The sequence below is a fragment of the Callionymus lyra genome, chromosome 18 (assembly GCF_982586985.1).
Source record: "Callionymus lyra chromosome 18, fCalLyr1.hap1.1, whole genome shotgun sequence".
NCBI lineage: Eukaryota > Metazoa > Chordata > Actinopteri > Syngnathiformes > Callionymidae > Callionymus > Callionymus lyra.
In genome coordinates, this window is record NC_141835.1 from 2,761,608 (window position 1) to 2,781,053 (window position 19,446).

General features: G+C 43.1%; 2 protein-coding genes across 2 annotated transcripts in view; both read left to right on the forward strand.

The window, feature by feature from the left end:
- The window catches only part of fyna (FYN proto-oncogene, Src family tyrosine kinase a), a 29,206-nt gene extending 15,958 nt beyond the window's left edge, over positions 1-13,248 (forward strand). The window contains exons 4-12 of the mRNA XM_087779329.1: positions 1,763-1,861; positions 1,950-2,053; positions 4,397-4,546; positions 4,627-4,791; positions 5,766-5,945; positions 7,852-7,928; positions 8,062-8,215; positions 11,334-11,465; positions 12,272-13,248. Of these exons, the coding sequence (XP_087635455.1) occupies positions 1,763-1,861; positions 1,950-2,053; positions 4,397-4,546; positions 4,627-4,791; positions 5,766-5,945; positions 7,852-7,928; positions 8,062-8,215; positions 11,334-11,465; positions 12,272-12,480 (1,270 nt within the window). The 3' untranslated portion in view covers positions 12,481-13,248. The remainder of the gene's footprint in view (positions 1-1,762; positions 1,862-1,949; positions 2,054-4,396; positions 4,547-4,626; positions 4,792-5,765; positions 5,946-7,851; positions 7,929-8,061; positions 8,216-11,333; positions 11,466-12,271) is intronic.
- A 4,021-nt stretch (positions 13,249-17,269) lies between these two features.
- LOC148060061 (voltage-gated potassium channel regulatory subunit KCNF1-like) overlaps positions 17,270-19,446 on the forward strand; it is a 12,033-nt gene continuing 9,856 nt past the window's right edge. Inside the window, exon 1 of the mRNA XM_087780376.1 lies at positions 17,270-18,674. Within this exon, the coding sequence (XP_087636502.1) occupies positions 17,270-18,674 (1,405 nt within the window). The remainder of the gene's footprint in view (positions 18,675-19,446) is intronic.

The following is a 19,446-nucleotide window of genomic DNA, read 5'->3' on the forward strand; positions in this document are numbered from 1 at the left end:
TGTAAAAGCCATTTCTTTGCTAGCACTGTTAGCGATGAGCTAGGTTAGCATTTATAGACACTCAACTTGAAACATCTTTTGTTAATCGTTCAAGTTTAAATAAAGAACGAACTACATGTGACGACAGTTGGTCATGTGGTACGGGGTGGTGTGACGCTATTGGCTCCTGCTGTCTAGGATCACTTAAAGAAACAGTGTCTATGTAAAAGCCATTTCTTTGCTAGCACTGTTAGCGACGAGCTAGGTTAGCATTTATAGACACTCAACTTGAAACATCTTTTGTTAATCATTCAAGTTTTAATAAAGAACGAACTACATGTGACAACAGTTGGTCATGTGGTACGGGGTGGTGTGACGCTATTGGCTCCTGCTGTCTAGGATCAATTAACGAAACAGTGTCTATGTTAAAGCCATTTCTTTGCTAGCACTGTTAGCGACGAGCTAGGTTAGCATTTATAGACACTCAACTTGAAACATGTTTTGTTAATCGTTCAAGTTTAAATAAAGAACGAACTACATGTGACGACAGTTGGTCATGTGGTACGGGGTGGTGTGACGCTATTGGCTCCTGCTGTCTAGGATCACTTAAAGAAACAGTGTCTATGTAAAAGCCATTTCTTTGCTAGCACTGTTAGCGACGAGCTAGGTTAGCATTTATAGACACTCAACTTGAAACATCTTTTGCTAATCGTTCAAGTTTAAATAAAGAACGAACTACATGTGACAACAGTTGGTCATGTGGTACGGGGTGGTGTGACGCTATTGGCTCCTGCTGTCTAGGATCACTTAAAGAAACAGTGTCTATGTAAAAGCCATTTCTTTGCTAGCACTGTTAGCGACGAGCTAGGTTAGCATTTATAGACACTCAACTTGAAACATGTTTAGTTAATCGTTCAAGTTTAAATAAAGAACGAACTACATGTGACGACAGTTGGTCATGTGGTACGGGGTGGTGTGACGCTATTGGCTCCTGCTGTCTAGGATCAATTAACGAAACAGTGTCTATGTAAAAGCCATGTCTTTGCTAGCACTGTTAGCGACGAGCTAGGTTAGCATTTATAGACACTCAACTTGAAACATCTTTCGCTTATCATTCAAGTTTAAATAAAGAACGAACTACATGTGACGACAGTTGGTCATGTGGTACGGGGTGGTCTGACGCTATTGGCTCCTGCTGTCTAGGATCACTTAAAGAAACAGTGTCTATGTAAAAGCCATTTCTTTGCTAGCACTGTTAGCGATGAGCTAGGTTAGCATTTATAGACACTCAACTTGAAACATCTTTTGTTAATCGTTCAAGTTTAAATAAAGAACGAACTACATGTGACGACAGTTGGTCATGTGGTACGGGGTGGTCTGACGCTATTGGCTCCTGCTGTCTAGGATCAATTAACGAAACAGTGTCTATGTAAAAGCCATTTCTTTGCTAGCACTGTTAGCGACGAGCTAGGTTAGCATTTATAGACACTCAACTTGAAACATCTTTCGTTAATCGTTCAAGTTTAAATAAAGAACGAACTACATGTGACGACAGTTGGTCATGTGGTACGGGGTGGTGTGACGCTATTGGCTCCTGCTGTCTAGGATCAATTAACGAAACAGTGTCTATGTAAAAGCCATTTCTTGGGTAAAAGTAACTTAAAAAGTGATGATATGTTCCATGACGTCAAAACAGAATCAGTCGTTATTTCATTTGAGAAAGATTTAGTTGGTTGTTAATGCTAATGCTAATGCTAATGCTAATGCTAAGGTCTGTCCTCAGGGAGGGGGACTGGTGGGAAGCCCGCTCGCTCACGACCGGAGGGACCGGTTACATCCCCAGCAACTACGTGGCTCCGGTGGACTCCATCCAGGCCGAGGAGTGAGTAGAAGGACGAGTATTAATATTGGACGACTCGGTTAAAAATAGCGTCTCTGGAAGATAACGGTGTGTTTCTCTGTGTTTCCAGCTGGTACTTCGGTAAACTGGGCCGCAAGGATGCGGAGCGACAGCTTCTGTCCAACGGCAACGCTCGCGGCACTTTCCTCATCCGCGAGAGCGAGACCACCAAAGGTACGTCACTCAGAGTCGCCACCGCAAACTAGACAAAAAGTTTCATTTCAGCTGGACTCGGATACAAACGTGAAGTCATGATGTAATCGGAGTATATCTGGGTCGTCATAGAAACGAGAAGATAAAACACTAACATAAATATAAAAGTGTGTACAAGTAAGTATCAAAGTGTGTACAAGAGTTAAATGTACTAAAGATCATGAAAGATTAAAAATAACATTTTTTTACACTTGAACAGATTAATAATACAAATTACATTTTTAATGATCTTTCATTTCTATCATTTCTTTTTTATAAGTTAAGATAAGATCATTCTTTGTTCATCCTTTCATCCGATCCTACCCTTCATAGAAAAAGATAAAACTGACAGTGCACTTAATTAATAAAACTACTACAATATTGAAATATACAGTATTAGTGCAAATACTTTATAGTTATATGAAGAATTTTGTTGTGTATTCTTGTCAAATATTTGTCGTACTGTTTCTCCACTGACGCACAACCATGATGATCACAGACACACAATAAATCCATCCATAAATAAGTAAATTCAGAAAGTAACAAGTATAATTAGTATTCGCAGTAGTAGGATTATTAGTAGAAGTATAATTAGTATTCGCAGTAGAAGGATTATTAGTAGAAGTATAATTAGTATTCGCAGTAGTAGGATTATTAGTAGAAGTATAATTAGTATTCGCAGTAGTAGGATTATTAGTAGAAGTATAATTATTATTCGCAGTAGAAGGATTATTAGTAGAAGTATAATTAGTATTCGCAGTAGTAGAATTATTAGTAGAAGTATAATTAGTATTCGCAGTAGTAGGATTATTAGTAGAAGTATAATTAGTATTCGCAGTAGTAGGATTATTAGAAGTATAATTAGTATTCGCAGTAGTAGAATTATTAGTAGAAGTATAATTAGTATTCGCAGTAGTAGAATTATTAGTAGAAGTATAATTAGTAAACGCAGTGGTAGGATTATTAGTAGAAGTATAATTAGTATTCGCAGTAGTAGGATTATTAGTAGAAGTATAATTAGTATTCGCAGTAGTAGGATTATTAGTAGAAGTATAATTAGTATTCGCAGGAGTATAATTATTAGTAGAAGTATAATTAGTATTCGCAGTAGTAGGATTATTAGTAGAAGTATAATTAGTATTCGCAGTAGTAGGATTATTAGAAGTATAATTAGTATTCGCAGTAGTAGGATTATAAGTAGAAGTATAATTAGTATTCGCATTAGTAGGATTATTAGAAGTATAATTAGTATTCGCAGTAGTAGGATTATTAGTAGAAGTATAATTAGTATTCGCAGTAGTAGGATTATTAGTAGAAGTATAATTAGTATTCGCAGTAGTAGGATTATTAGTAGAAGTATAATTAGTATTCGCAGTAGTAGGATTATTAGTAGAAGTATAATTAGTATTCGCAGTAGTAGGATTATTAGTAGAAGTATAATTAGTATTCGCAGTAGTAGAATTATTAGTAGAAGTATAATTAGTATTCGCAGTAGTAGGATTATTAGTAGAAGTATAATTAGTAAATGCAGTAGTAGGATTATTAGTAGAAGTATAATTAGTATTCGCAGTAGTAGGATTATTAGTAGAAGTATAATTAGTATTCGCAGTAGTAGGATTATTAGTAGAAGTATAATTAGTATTTGCAGTAGTAGAATTATTAGTAGAAGTATAATTAGTATTCGCAGTAGTAGAATTATTAGTAGAAGTATAATTAGTATTCGCAGTAGTAGGATTATTAGTGGAAGTATAATTAGTATTCGCAGTAGTAGGATTATTAGTAGAAGTATAATTAGTATTCGCAGTAGTAGGATTATTAGTAGAAGTATAATTAGTAAACGCAGTAGTAGAATTAGTAGTACAAGTATTCCTTTGTTAACGCAGTAGTAGATCTATCTTATAAGTTTACTTGTACTTTTACTACTAATTCTAATACCGCTTTTGCTACTTATACTTATACTACTTATACTTTACTACAGATAAACTTGATAACTTTACAGAATTAATTTAGAAAAATAAGAGGCACAAAAGATCAAAGGAAGAAAGAAAAAGTCCTTAAAAGTGGGGAAATGTATTTTTTCAAGTTGTACTAGTGATTAGTACTACAAATTAATGGTTAATTATGATGTATCTCTTACTTCACACGAATGAAAGGAAGAGACTAATAATAAAACATGGAACAAACTGTGATGAATTATTTGTGTAGTTTTAACAAACGTTTGTGTCGCTGAACGAGACGCACACTCTGACTTCTGCTCGTCTCCATGACGACCGACACACGCGATCAACGACAACATGTTGACGTACTTTAACACGCGTGTTCCAGGCGCGTACTCGCTCTCCATCCAGGACTGGGACGACATCAAGGGCGACCACGTCAAACACTACAAGATCCGGAAGCTGGACAGCGGCGGCTACTACATCACCACCCGGGCTCAGTTCGAGACCCTGCAGCAGCTGGTCCAGCACTACTCGGGTCAGCCTCCACTCGCCGCCGCCGACCCGGGGTTCCCTCCGCAGTGACCTTGACCTCTGATCTCTCCCCGCATGACTCAGCCAGGGCGGCCGGGCTCTGCTGCCGCCTCATCGTGCCGTGTCACAAGGGCATGCCTCGCCTCACCGACCTGTCCGTGAAGACCAAAGACGTTTGGGAGATCCCTCGCGAGTCGCTGCAGCTCATCAAGCGTCTGGGGAACGGCCAGTTCGGAGAAGTCTGGATGGGTTCGTATCCCACCTTCAGTCACAACCACGCGCCAGGGTTGACGCGCCGGGGTTGACGTGCCGGGGTTAAAGCTCCAGGGTTGACACACCGGGGCTGACGCAACGGTGTTTCACGCTCTGGGGTTGACGCTCTGGGGTTAAAGTTCCAGGGTTGACGCGCCAGGGTTAAAGTTCCAGGGTTGACGCGCCGGGGTTGACACGCAGGGGTTGACGCGCCGGGGTTAAAGTTCCAGGGTTGACGCGCCAGGGTTGACGCGCCAGGGTTGACGCACCGGGGTTAAAGTTCCAGGGTTGACGCGCCGGGGTTGACGTGCCGAGGTTGACATGCCGGGGTTAAAGCTCCAGGGTTGACACACCGGGGTTGACGCGACGGTGTTTCACGCTCCGGGGTTGACGCGCCGGGGTTGACGCGCCAGGGTTAAAGTTCCAGGGTTGATGCGCCAGGGTTGACGCGCCGGGGTTGACACACAGGGGTTGACGCGCCAGGGTTAAAGTTCCAGGGTTGACGTGCCGGGGTTGACACGCAGGGGTTGACGCGACGGTGTTTCACGCTCCGGGGTTTGACGCGCCGGGGTTGACGCGCCAGGGTTAAAGTTCCAGGGTTGACGCGCCAGGGTTGACGCGCCGGGGTTGACACACAGGGGTTGATGCGCCGGGGTTAAAGTTCCAGGGTTGACGCGCCAGGGTTGACGCGCCGGGGTTGACACACAGGGGTTGATGCGCCGGGGTTAAAGTTCCAGGGTTGACGCACCGGGGTTGACACGCAGGGGTTGACGCGCCAGGGTTAAAGTTCCAGGGTTGATGCGCCAGGGTTGACGCGCCGGGGTTGACACGCAGGGGTTGACGCGCCAGGGTTAAAGTTCCAGGGCTGACGCGCCGGGGTTGACACGCAGGGGTTCAAGCTCTGGGGTTGACGCGCCGGGGTTAAAGTTCCAGGGTTGACGTGCCAGGGTTTGACGCTCTTCCCTCCTCAGGCACGTGGAACGGCACCACGAAGGTGGCAGTGAAGACCCTGAAGCCCGGGACCATGTCGCCCGAGTCCTTCCTGGAGGAGGCTCAGATCATGAAGAAGCTCCGGCACGACAAGCTGGTGCAACTTTACGCCGTCGTGTCCGAGGAGCCGATCTACATCGTGACCGAGTACATGAGCAAAGGTACGGGAGAACATGTTGATGTAGTTTCATGATAGTTTATCGATGTGTCCATGTAAAATATATTTTTGAATCATATTTATTGTATAGTTTATATAGGAGAATGATGACTGAGGACGAGAGGATACAGTGAGTCCAGCAGCTTTTAAAGCTGATGTTTGGACATATTTTGGTTTGAAAACAAATGAAAGTAGTTACGACCTCGCAAGAGTCATGTGGTCTTGAATACTACAACACCAGAGTCAAGTACTGGACAATACTACACATATATACTTGTTACTACACTATCACAACACCAGAGTCAAGTACTGGACAATACTACACATATATACTTGTTACTACACTATCACAACACCAGAGTCAAGTACTGGACAATACTACACATATATACTTGTTACTACACTATCACAACACCAGAGTCAAGTACTGGACAATACTACACATATATACTTGTTACTACACTATCACAACACCAGAGTCAAGTACTGGACAATACTACACATATATACTTGTTACTACACTATCACAACACCAGAGTCAAGTACTGGACAATACTACACATATATACTTGTTACTACACTATCACAACACCAGAGTCAAGTACTGGACAATACTACACATATATACTTGTTACTACACTATCACAACACCAGAGTCAAGTACTGGACAATACTACACATATATACTTGTTACTACACTATCACAACACCAAAGTCAAGTACTGGACAATACTACACATATATACTTGTTACTACACTATCACAACACCAGAGTCAAGTACTGGACAATACTACACATATATACTTGTTACTACACTATCACAACACCAGAGTCAAGTACTGGACAATACTACACATATATACTTGTTACTACACTATCACAACACCAGAGTCAAGTACTGGACAATACTACACATATATACTTGTTACTACACTATCACAACACCAAAGTCAAGTACTGGACAATACTACACATATATACTTGTTACTACACTATCACAACACCAGAGTCAAGTACTGGACAATACTACACATATATACTTGTTACTACACTATCACAACACCAGAGTCAAGTACTGGACAATACTACACATATATACTTGTTACTACACTATCACAACACCAGAGTCAAGTACTGGACAATACTACACATATATACTTGTTACTACACTATCACAACACCAAAGTCAAGTACTGGACAATACTACACATATATACTTGTTACTACACTATCACAACACCAGAGTCAAGTACTGGACAATACTACACATATATACTTGTTACTACACTATCACAACACCAGAGTCAAGTACTGGACAATACTACACATATATACTTGTTACTACACTATCACAACACCAGAGTCAAGTACTGGACAATACTACACATATATACTTGTTACTACACTATCACAACACCAGAGTCAAGTACTGGACAATACTACACATATATACTTGTTACTACACTATCACAACACCAGAGTCAAGTACTGGACAATACTACACATATATACTTGTTACTACACTATCACAACACCAGAGTCAAGTACTGGACAATACTACACATATATACTTGTTACTACACTATCACAACACCAGAGTCAAGTACTGGACAATACTACACATATATACTTGTTACTACACTATCACAACACCAGAGTCAAGTACTGGACAATACTACACATATATACTTGTTACTACACTATCACAACACCAAAGTCAAGTACTGGACAATACTACACATATATACTTGTTACTACACTATCACAACACCAGAGTCAAGTACTGGACAATACTACACATATATACTTGTTACTACACTATCACAACACCAGAGTCAAGTACTGGACAATACTACACATATATACTTGCTACTACACTATATATCAAATATGTTTGATGGGTCTACAGGTAGTTTGCTGGACTTCCTGAAGGACGGAGAAGGTCGAGGACTCAAACTTCCTAATCTAGTGGACATGGCTGCTCAGGTACGCACTAATGATGGCATCAGTTCACAAATACTTCATCTTAGGATGTAGAACTTAAACTTTGTCTTGAGCTCCGCCCACTGAGTGGAGCACGAGCGCTCTGATTGGACGTGTGTTTGACTGGCGCTCTCAGGTGGCAGCAGGTATGGCGTACATCGAGAGGATGAACTACATCCACAGAGACCTTCGATCCGCCAACATCCTGGTGGGAGAAAGTCTTGTCTGTAAGATCGCGGACTTCGGTCTCGCTCGACTCATCGAGGACAACGAGTACACAGCACGACAAGGTGAACTTTACAAGTATTTATATTGTATTTATATGATTATATGTTTATATATCTATATGTTTATATGTTAATATTTTTATATATTTATATATTTACATGTTTATATATATTTATATGTTTATATGTTTATATATATTTATATATTTATATATATTTATATGTTTATATATATTTATATGTTTATATATTTACGTCTATTTATATCTATTTATATGTTTATATATTTATGTCTATTTATATATATTTACATGTTTATATATATTTATATATTTATATCTATTTATATGTTTATATATTTATATTTATTTACATATTTATGTTTTTATATTTTCACATTCATTTGTATGTTTATGTAATATATATATATATATATATATATATATATATATATACCTGTATATATATACTTATATATATATGTATTTATATTATATATATATATATATATATATATGTATATTTATATATAATATAAACATACATATATATAAGTATATATATATAATATATTTGTATATTCATATATTATATGTGACACAATTTCATGCTAACAATAACAACAACATATACAGTAAATCAAAAACATTTGTTAAATGGTTGAATATTTTGGAGCCACTGATGTCCTACTGTCCCTGAACGCACCGGGTCCATGAACACAGTAACAGTTACACATGTGTGAGCTGCAGATGTAAATCCACTGATGTCCTACTGTCCCTGAACGCACCATGTCCATGAACACAGTAACAGTTACACATGTGTGAGCTGCAGATGTAAATCCACTGATTTCCTACTGTCCCTGAACGCACCGGGTCCATGAACACAGTAATAGTTACACATCTGTGAGCTGCAGATGTAAATCCACTGATGTCCTACTGTCCCTGAACGCACCGGGTCCATGAACACAGTAACAGTTACACATGTGTGAGCTGCAGATGTAAATCCACTGATGTCCTACTGTCCCTGAACGCACCATGTCCATGAACACAGTAACAGTTACACATGTGTGAGCTGCAGATGTAAATCCACTGATGTCCTACTGTCCCTGAACGCACCGGGTCCATGAACACAGTAACAGTTACACATCTGTGGGCTGCAGATGTAAATCCACTGATGTCCTACTGTCCCTAAACGCACCGGGTCCATGAACACAGTAACAGTTACACATCTGTGAGCTGCAGATGTAAATCCACTGATGTCCTACTGTCCCTGAACGCACCGGGTCCATGAACACAGTAACAGTTACACATCTGTGGGCTGCAGATGTAAATCCACTGATGTCCTACTGTCCCTAAACGCACCGGGTCCATGAACACAGTAACAGTTACACATCTGTGAGCTGCAGATGTAAATCCACTGATGTCCTACTGTCCCTGAACGCACCGGGTCCATGAACACAGTAACAGTTACACATCTGTGGGCTGCAGATGTAAATCCACTGATGTCCTACTGTCCCTAAACGCACCGGGTCCATGAACACAGTAACAGTTACACATCTGTGAGCTGCAGATGTAAATCCACTGATGTCCTACTGTCCCTGAACGCACCGGGTCCATGAACACAGTAACAGTTACACATCTGTGAGCTGCAGATGTTAATCCACTGATGTCCTACTGTCCCTGAACGCACTGGGTCCATGAACACAGTAACAGTTACGCATCTGTGAGCTGCAGATGTTAATCCACTGATGTCCTACTGTCCCTGAACGCACCGGGTCCATGAACACAGTAACAGTTACACATCTGTGAGCTGCAGATGTTAATCCACTGATGTCCTACTGTCCCTGAACGCACCGGGTCCATGAACACAGTAACAGTTACACATCTGTGAGCTGCAGATGTTAATCCAGATGTTACTTCAAACTCACTGCAGCGAAAAGAATCAACATCTGCAGCTTCACGTCAACATGTGACCATTATTGTTGTTTACGTGTTTGAAAGTCGACGCAGAGGTCGTTGTTCGTCCTTCGCTCGGATCATCATCAGAGCCGACCTACTTTAGTCCACGTCTGTCCTCATGTCTGTCCTTACGACTGTTTTTACTTCCTTTTTCATGTCTTTACTCGTGTCTTTTCTCACGTCTTTTCTCATGTCTTTTCTCATGTCTTTCTCATGTCTTTTCTCATGTCTTTACTCATGTCTTTACTCGTGTCTTTTCTCATGTCTTTTCTCATGTCTTTACTTGTGTCTTTTCTCATGTCTTTCTCGTGTCTTTTCTCATGTCTTTTCTCATGTCTCTACTCATGTCTTTTCTCATGTCTTTACTCGTGTCTTTTCTCATGTCTTTACTCATGTCTTTACTCGTGTCTTTTCTCATGTCTTTCTCGTGTCTTTTCTCATGTCTTTTCTCATGTCTCTACTCATGTCTTTTCTCATGTCTTTACTCGTGTCTTTTCTCATGTCTTTACTCATGTCTTTACTCATGTCTTTACTCGTGTCTTTTCTCATGTCTTTACTCATGTCTTTACTCGTGTCTTTTCTCATGTCTCTACTCATGTCTTTTCTCATGTCTTTACTCATGTCTTTACTCGTGTCTTTTCTCATGTCTTTTCTCATGTCTTTACTTGTGTCTTTTCTCATGTCTTTCTCGTGTCTTTTCTCATGTCTCTACTCATGTCTTTTCTCATGTCTTTCTCGTGTCTTTTCTCATGTCTTTCTCGTGTCTTTTCTCATGTCTTTACTCATGTTTTTTCTCATGTCTTTCTCGTGTCTTTTCTCATGTCTTTCTCGTGTCTTTTCTCATGTCTTTCGCATGTCTTTACTCGTATTCTTTTCTCATGTCTTTCTCGTATCTTTACTGGTGTCTTTCTCATGTCTTTCTAGTGTCTTTTCTCATGTCTTTCTCGTGTCTTTACTGGTGTCTTTCTCATGTCTTTCTAGTGTCTTTTCTCATGTCTTTCTACTGTCTTTTCTCATGTCTTTTCTTATGTCTTTACTCGTGTCTTTCTCATGTCTTTCTAGTGTCTTTTCTCATGTCTTTTCTCATGTCTTTTCTCATGTCTTTACTGGTGTCGTTCTCATGTCTTTCTAGTGTCTTTTCTCATGTCATTTCTTATGTCTTTACTGGTGTCTTTTCTCATGTCTTTTCTCACGAGTGTTAACACTTGTTTTTCCCTGAACAGGCGCCAAGTTTCCCATCAAGTGGACGGCGCCTGAAGCGGCTCTTTACGGGAAGTTCACCATCAAGTCGGACGTCTGGTCGTTCGGGATCCTGTTGACCGAGCTGGTGACGAAGGGCAGAGTGCCGTACCCAGGTGAGGACATCTGTGACATCATGGTGACTGTGTAACGACTGGTGGTGATGAAGTTGTTTAAAGACTTCATAACTGTTCAATAACGACGGTCAATCGTACCTAAATACGGGTGTGATTCTGAATAAACTTAACAATCGAATTCTTTTTCACTGCCACCATGTGACAAAACATGATTTTAAAACACCTTTAAAATGGGACATTTAATTAAAACCAGCTGCATTTTCTTCTTAAAGTAAAATGCGTGTAAAAGAAAAAAAAGATGTAATAAAATAAAAAAAGTGACGTCAAACTTTGATTTCTTGGTTTCTGGCTCCACCCAGTGTCCGAACAGTGTCAATGCAGTGAAGTCGGACCTTAGGTTGCGCAACACACCACATGAACATTTGTTTACAAAACAAGATCCAGGCTCTCGTTGAGTCAGTTTCTGTTTTCATCTTCTCTTTCAACTGAGTCATGACAGAAAATATGATCAAAGACAATTGTCAAAAATATTTCTAATTGTTGCTTTAAGGAAGTTAAAAAACAACAACAACAACAACACAATTACATTTGTGTGTGTGTGTGTGTGTGTGTGTGTGTGTGTGTGTGTGTGTGTGTGTGTGTGTGTGTGTGTGTGTGTGTGTGTAAACTGAACGTATTCATCTTAACAGTGTCTGGATAAATAACATGTTATTGTTTGAGTGATTTTCTTGAGAAAAAAAAATAGTTTCTGTCTGTTTATGTTGAAAACTATTTGAACTGACATGCTATTATATGTATTAAAATATTTATTGAATATTTAACTGTCTCTAACTCCACCTCCTCAGGCATGAACAACCGTGAGGTGCTGGAGCAGGTGGAGCGCGGCTACAGGATGCCGTGTCCCCAGGACTGTCCCCCGTCCCTCCACGAGCTGATGGTGCAGTGCTGGAAGAAAGACCCCGAGGAGAGACCCACCTTCGAGTACCTGCAGGCGTTTTTGGAGGACTACTTTACTGCCACCGAACCTCAGTACCAGCCGGGGGACAACCTCTGAGCGCGTCCACCAGAGGGCGCCAGACTCGACGGATGAACATGTACGTAGTGTAAATAAAAAACAAAAAACGGCTCGTTTTACTTTTTCTTTTTCCGTTACTTTTGATAATTTTCAATGATGTGATTGTTTGAAGAAGTTGAATAACACGCGACAGACTTTTGTGAAGATACTAAATAACGCTACTACTCCTCTTCTCAAGGAACTTAGATGTACTTTAACACCCGTTCTTGCCTTTTCATGTGAACAATAACGTAAGGAATGCCTTCATGCTTTCTACAATATCGACTAAATGCCTAAAGCATCTTGAACTTTTTCCATTTCCAGCTTCGAAACCATGATTTTTTTGTTTTGTTTCCTTTGAGATCCGCTCGTCACTTTCTGTCGCCGTCCTCGTCTCCTATTGGCTGCGACGCCATCTTGACTCATGTTCGTCACATTTTCTCTGACGTCTGGTGACAGAAGGAACGTTTGTCGCGCCATCAAAGTTCTTTTGTGTCCAAATATTCCAGCCAGTATTGTTAGGGATGCATGTGTGTGTGTGTGTGCGTATGTGTGTGTGTGTGTTTCCTCCAGGAATGTGTGCAGCGCCTGTTGCTGAATAAGCATCTTTGTTTTCCACGATATTCCCACGACTGTACGTATTTATGTCTTTCTTTCCGATGAACGGTGGAAACGACGCCCACTTTCTTTGATTCCATTCAGTAGATGTAGGAAGAGTTTTTGTCTCTGTATTATATTTTCTCTGTCACTTGTACACTTTTCAAATAAAAAAATCTTGCCATCATTAAAAAAATGATCTTCGTCTCTCGGGTGAGAATTCTTACTGACAGTCAGTCATGACGAGACGTTACTTTGGAGCAGTTTAGACATAAATCGTTAAACATGTCTTAATTGAATGTTATTATTATCATTAAGAAAAGAGAGTAAAATCCTCCTCAGGAAGTTTTATTAAGGAAGTTAATTTATTACAAACAAAAACTAAGATGAAACTTTGTTATTAAACACATTTATGGACTTAAAAAGTTCAAATTGAATTAAATAAAATCAAGTAAACACGTAATTAAAAGGGGGTAAAATTTAATTTCTGTTCTTAAACAGCATAAATAGAATGTATTATGTAAATTAAAACAGTTGTTTATTTTTGTAATACAACGTAAAATACGACACAAACCCGTTTCACAAACCTATTGATTTTTTGGAAAAATAAACTTGTGTATTGATAGATTTATTGATCGATAGATAAACTTTATTGATAGAAGAATTGTAATTCTATTCTTGAAACACTTTTTAAAGTTTGACGTCCGCAGTACAAACACTTCATATTTAGTTGAACTCACATTATTTACGAAGTTTCTTTAATTTGTAAAACCAAACATTATATTTTTAAAGTCACCAGAACTTCCTTTTGTCTCCTCGTGAACACGCGGGAAGGTCACATGGCTTTGTTTACGTTTTCAACCAATAGTGAGTCAGCTCGTCGCTCTCAGCCAATCAGATGAGTTTCTCCATCTTTCCTGTGAGCGCATTGGCTGGTTTGTGAAGTGACGTTCAGGTGCAGCGGGAACAACAAGAATTCACACAACTTTACACAACAACACATCGTCACACACAACTCTACACAACAACACATTAACAAACATAACACTACACAAAAACACATTGACAGACATAACAGTACACAACAACACATTGACACACACACACACAACACATTGACATACACAACAACATACACACCACAGTAACACATTTAAGCACACAAATCTACACAACAACACGTTGACGCTCACACAGCACGTTGGCACTCACAACATTACTCACAACACATTGACACAGAAAACACTTTGAGACACACAACAATACTTTGACACACACGACATTACACATTGACACACACACAAACTATACAACACACTGTAGTGTCATCAGGACAGTGTGTGTCTTGAGGTCAGCGAAGACACACAAAAGGAGGTGAAAAGACGAGTCGACACAAACTAATCCTTCACGGTGACATTATGATGATCATGTGACTCAACAAACATTTGGTTTGAGTCGCACAAATGTTGTCGAGCTGAAGGTTTTCTTGAGGAGTCAAGATAATTGTGTGTCCTTATGTGTGTGTGTGTGCATCTGTGTGTCCTTATGTGTGTGTGTGTGTATCTGTGTGTCCTTATGTGTGTGTGTGCATCTGTGTGTCCTTATGTGTGTGTGTGCATCTGTGTGTCCTTATGTGTGTGTGTGTGTATCTGTGTGTCCTCATATGTGTTCATCTGTGTGTCCTTATGTGTGTGTGCATCTGTGTGTCCTTATGTGTGTGTGTGTGTATCTGTGTGTCCTCATGTGTGCTTGTGTCCTTATGTGTTTGTGCATCTGTGTCCTTATGTGTGTGTCTATCTGTGTGTCCTTAAATGTGTGTGTGTATCTGTGTGTCCTTATGTGTGTGTGTGCGTCTGTGTGTCTTTATGTGTGTGCATCTGTGTGTCCTTATGTGTGTGTGCATCTGTGTGTCCTTATGTGTGTGTGTGTATCTGTGTGTCCTTATGTGTGCTTGTGTCCTTATGTGTTTGTGTATCTGTGTGTCCTTATCTGTGCTAGTGTCCTTATGTGTTTGTGTATCTGTGTGTCCTTATGTGTGCTTGTGTCCTTATGTGTTTGTGTATCTGTGTGTCCTTATGTGTGCTTGTGTCCTTATGTGTTTGTGTATCTGTGTGTCCTTATGTGTGTGTGTGCATCTGTGTGTCCTTATGGGTGTGTGTGCATCTGTATGTCCTTATGTGTGTGTTTGTATTTATGTGTCCTTATGTGTGCTTGTGTCCTTATGTGTTTGTGTATCTGTGTGTCCTTAAATGTGTGTGTGTATCTGTGTGTCCTTATGTGTGTGTGTGCATCTGTGTGTCCTTATGTGTGTGTGTGCATCTGTGTGTATTTATGTGTGTGTGTGCATCTGTGTGTCCTTATGTGTGTGTGTGTATCTGTGTGTCCTTATGTGTGCCTGTGTCCTTATGTGTTTGTGTATCTGTGTGTCTTTGTGTGTGTGTGTCCTTATACGTGTGTGTGCATCTGTGTGTCCTTATATGTGTGTGCGCATCTGTGTGTCTTTATGTGTGTGTGTCCTCATGTGTGTGTGCATCTGTGTGTCCTTATATGTGTGTGTGCATCTGTGTGTCTTTATGTGTGTGTGTCCTTATATGTGCTTGTGTCCTTATGTGTTTGTGTATCTGTGTGTCCTTATGTGTGCTTGTGTCCTTATGTGTTTGTGTATCTGTGTGTCCTTATGTGTGTGTGTGCATCTGTGTGTCCTTATGGGTGTGTGTGCATCTGTATGTCCTTATGTGTGTGTTTGTATTTGTGTGTCCTTATGTGTGCTTGTGTCCTTATGTGTTTGTGTATCTGTGTGTCCTTAAATGTGTGTGTGTATCTGTGTGTCCTTATGTGTGTGTGTGCATCTGTGTGTCCTTATGTGTGTGTGTGCATCTGTGTGTATTTATGTGTGTGTGTGCATCTGTGTGTCCTTATGTGTGTGTGTGTATCTGTGTGTCCTTATGTGTGCCTGTGTCCTTATGTGTTTGTGTATCTGTGTGTCTTTGTGTGTGTGTGTCCTTATACGTGTGTGTGCATCTGTGTGTCCTTATATGTGTGTGCGCATCTGTGTGTCTTTATGTGTGTGTGTCCTCATGTGTGTGTGCATCTGTGTGTCCTTATATGTGTGTGTGCATCTGTGTGTCTTTATGTGTGTGTGTCCTTATATGTGTGTGTGTCCTAATGTGTGTGTGTATCTGTGTGTCTTTGTGTGTGTGTGTCCTTATACATGTGTGTGCATCTGTGTGTCCTCATACATGTGTGTGCATCTGTGTGTCCTCATACATGTGTGTGCATCTGTGTGTCTTTATGTGTGTGTGTCCTTATATGTGTGTGTGTCCTTATGTGTGTGTTTGTATTTGTGTGTCCTTATGTGTGCTTGTGTCCTTATGTGTTTGTGTATCTGTGTGTCCTTAAATGTGTGTGTGCATCTGTGTGTCCTTATGTGTGTGTATGTGCATCTGTGCGTCCTTATGTGTGTGTGTGTATCTGTGTGTCCTCATGTGTGTGTGTGCATCTGTGTGTCCTTATGTGTGTGTATGTGCATCTGTGCGTCCTTATATGTGTGTGTGTATCTGTGTGTCCTCATGTGTGTGTGTGCATCTGTGTGTCCTCATGTGTGTGTGTGCATCTGTGTGTCCTCATGTATGTGTGTATCTGTGTGTATTTACGTGTGTCCTTGTGGAGAGAGAGAGCGAATAAAGAGAGAGAGAAAGAGAGAGAAAGAGAGAGAGAGAGAAAATAAAGAGAGAGAGAAAGAGGGAGAGAAAGAGAGAGAATAAAGAGAGAGAGACAGAGAGAGAGAGAATAAAGAGAGAGAGGGAGAGAAAGAGAGAGAGAGAGAAAATAAAGAGCGAGAGAGAGAGAGAAAATAAAGAGAGAGAGAGAGAGAGAGAGAAAATAAAGAGAGAGAAAAAATAAAGAGAGAGAGAAAGAGGGAGAGAGAAAATAAAGAGAGATAGAGAAGAAAATAAAGAGAGAAAGAGAGAGAGAAAATAAAGAGAGAGAGAGAGAGAAAATAAAGAGAGAGAGAAAGAGGGAGAGAAAGAGAGAGAGAGAGAGAGAGAGAGAGAGAGAGAGAAAATAAAGAGAGAGAGAAAGAGGGAGAGAAAGAGAGAGAGAGAGAGAGAGAGAAAAGAGAGAGAGAGAGAGAGAGAGAAATATAAAAGTCTGGTTCCGATCAAACCCGTCACTTCTCTCCATCAACACCATGTGGACTCTTCCCAAACCTCGGTACCGAACTTCAGGCTCGGACCCTCAGATGAGCGTCAACGTGGGCGGGGTCCGGGTGGTTCTGACCGGGGACGTCCTGGACCGGTACCCTGACAGCAGACTGTCGGAGCTGCTGCGCTCCCGGAAGAACCCGGACCTGGTCCGGTCCCTGTGCGACGACTTCGACCTGACCCGGGCCGAGTTCTACTTCGACCGCGACCCCGATGCGTTCAAGTGCATCCTGGAGGTCTACTACTCGGACCAGGTCCACATCCAGGGCGGGATCTGCCCGGTCCGCCTCACCGCGGAGATGGACTTCTGGAGGGTGGACCGCGCGCTCCTGGACGAGTGCGGCAGGTTCTACCTGGACGAGAAGGAGGAGGAGCTGCAGGAGATCTCGCTGAAGATGGAGGAGATCCTGGAGGACCTGGAGGAGCCGCGCGTCCTCACGCGCGCGCAGCGGCTCCGCAGGCTCGTGTGGCGCCTGATGGAGAAACCCGCGTCCTCGCCGCCGGCGCGCGCGCTCGCCGTCACCTCCTTCCTGTGCGTGCTCGTGTCCGCGGTGGTGATGTGCGCGGCGACCGTGCCCGCGCTGCAGGTGCGCGGCCCGGGCGGGCGTCAGGTGGAGCACCCGGCGCTGGAGGCGCTGGAGTGCGCGTGCATGTCGTGGTTCACGCTGGAGTACCTGCTGCGGCTCGCGTCCGCGCCGCGCACGCGCACCTTCGCGCTCTCCTTCATGAACGTCGTGGACCTCCTGGCGCTCGCGCCCTTCTACCTGGGCCTGGCGCTCACCTGCGCGCAGCAGGGGGTCCAGGGGGTCCAGGGGGTCCAGGGGGTCCAGGGGGTCCAGGGGGTCCAGGGGGTCCAGGGGGTCCAGGCGCTGCGGGTCCTGCGCATCGCGCGCGTCCTCAAGCTCGCGCGCCACTCGTCGGGCCTGCAGACCCTGACCCGCGCGCTGAAGAGGAGCCTGAAGGAGCTGGGTCTGCTCCTCATGTACATGGGGGTCGGGATCTTCGTCTTCTCGGCGCTGGCCTACACCCTGGAGCAGGGTCACCCGGACACCCTGTTCGTCAGCATCCCGCAGTCCTTCTGGTGGGCCGTCATCACCATGACCACCGTGGGCTACGGGGACGTGTACCCCAAGACCACGCTGGGCCGCTGCAACGCGGCCGTGAGCTTCCTGTGCGGGGTCATCGCCATCGCGCTCCCCATACACCCCATCATCAACAACTTCGTGCTCTACTACAACAAGCAGACGGTTCTGGAAACGGCCGCCAGGCACGAGGTGGAGCTGAAGGAGCTGAAGGCCAGGAGGGAGGAGGACCCCAGGAGTGAGGAGGACCTCAGGAGTGAGGAGGACCCCAGGAATGAGGAGGACCTCAGGAGTGAGGAGGACCTCAGGAGTGAGGAGGACCTCAGGAGTGAGGAGGACCCCAGGAATGAGTAGGACCTCAGGAGGGAGGAGGACCTCAGGAGTGAGGAGGACCTCAGGAGTGAGGAGGACCCCAGGAGTGAGGAGGACCTCAGGAGTGAGGAGGACCTCAGGAGTGAGGAGGACCTCAGGAGTGAGGAGGACCCCAGGAATGAGGAGGACCTCAGGAGTGAGGAGGACCTCAGGAGGGAGGAGGTCCAGGCATGAGAAGGACCAGGAGTGAGGAGGACCTCAGGAGTGAGGAGGACCTCAGGAGGGAGGAGGACCCCGGGAATGAGGAGGACCTCAGGAGTGAGGAGGACCTCAGGAGTGAGGAGGACCCCAGGAATGAGGAGGACCTCAGGAGTGAGGAGGACCTCAGGAGTGAGGAGGACCTCAGGAGTGAGGAGGACCTCAGGAGTGAGGAGGACCCCAGGAGTGAGGAGGACCTCAGGAGTGAGGAGGACCTCAGGAGTGAGGAGGACCCCAGGAATGAGGAGGACCTCAGGAGTGAGGAGGACCTCAGGAGTGAGGAGGACCTCAGGAGGGAGGAGGACCCCAGGAATGAGGAGGACCTCAGGAGTGAGGAGGACCTCAGGAGGGAGGAGGACCCCAGGAGTGAGGAGGACCTCAGGAGTGAGGAGGACCTCAGGAGTGAGGAGGACCTCAGGAGGGAGGAGGTCCTCAGGAGTGAGGAGGACCTCAGGAGGGAGGAGGTCCAGGCATGAGAAGGACCAGGAGTGAGGAGGACATTAGGAGGGAGG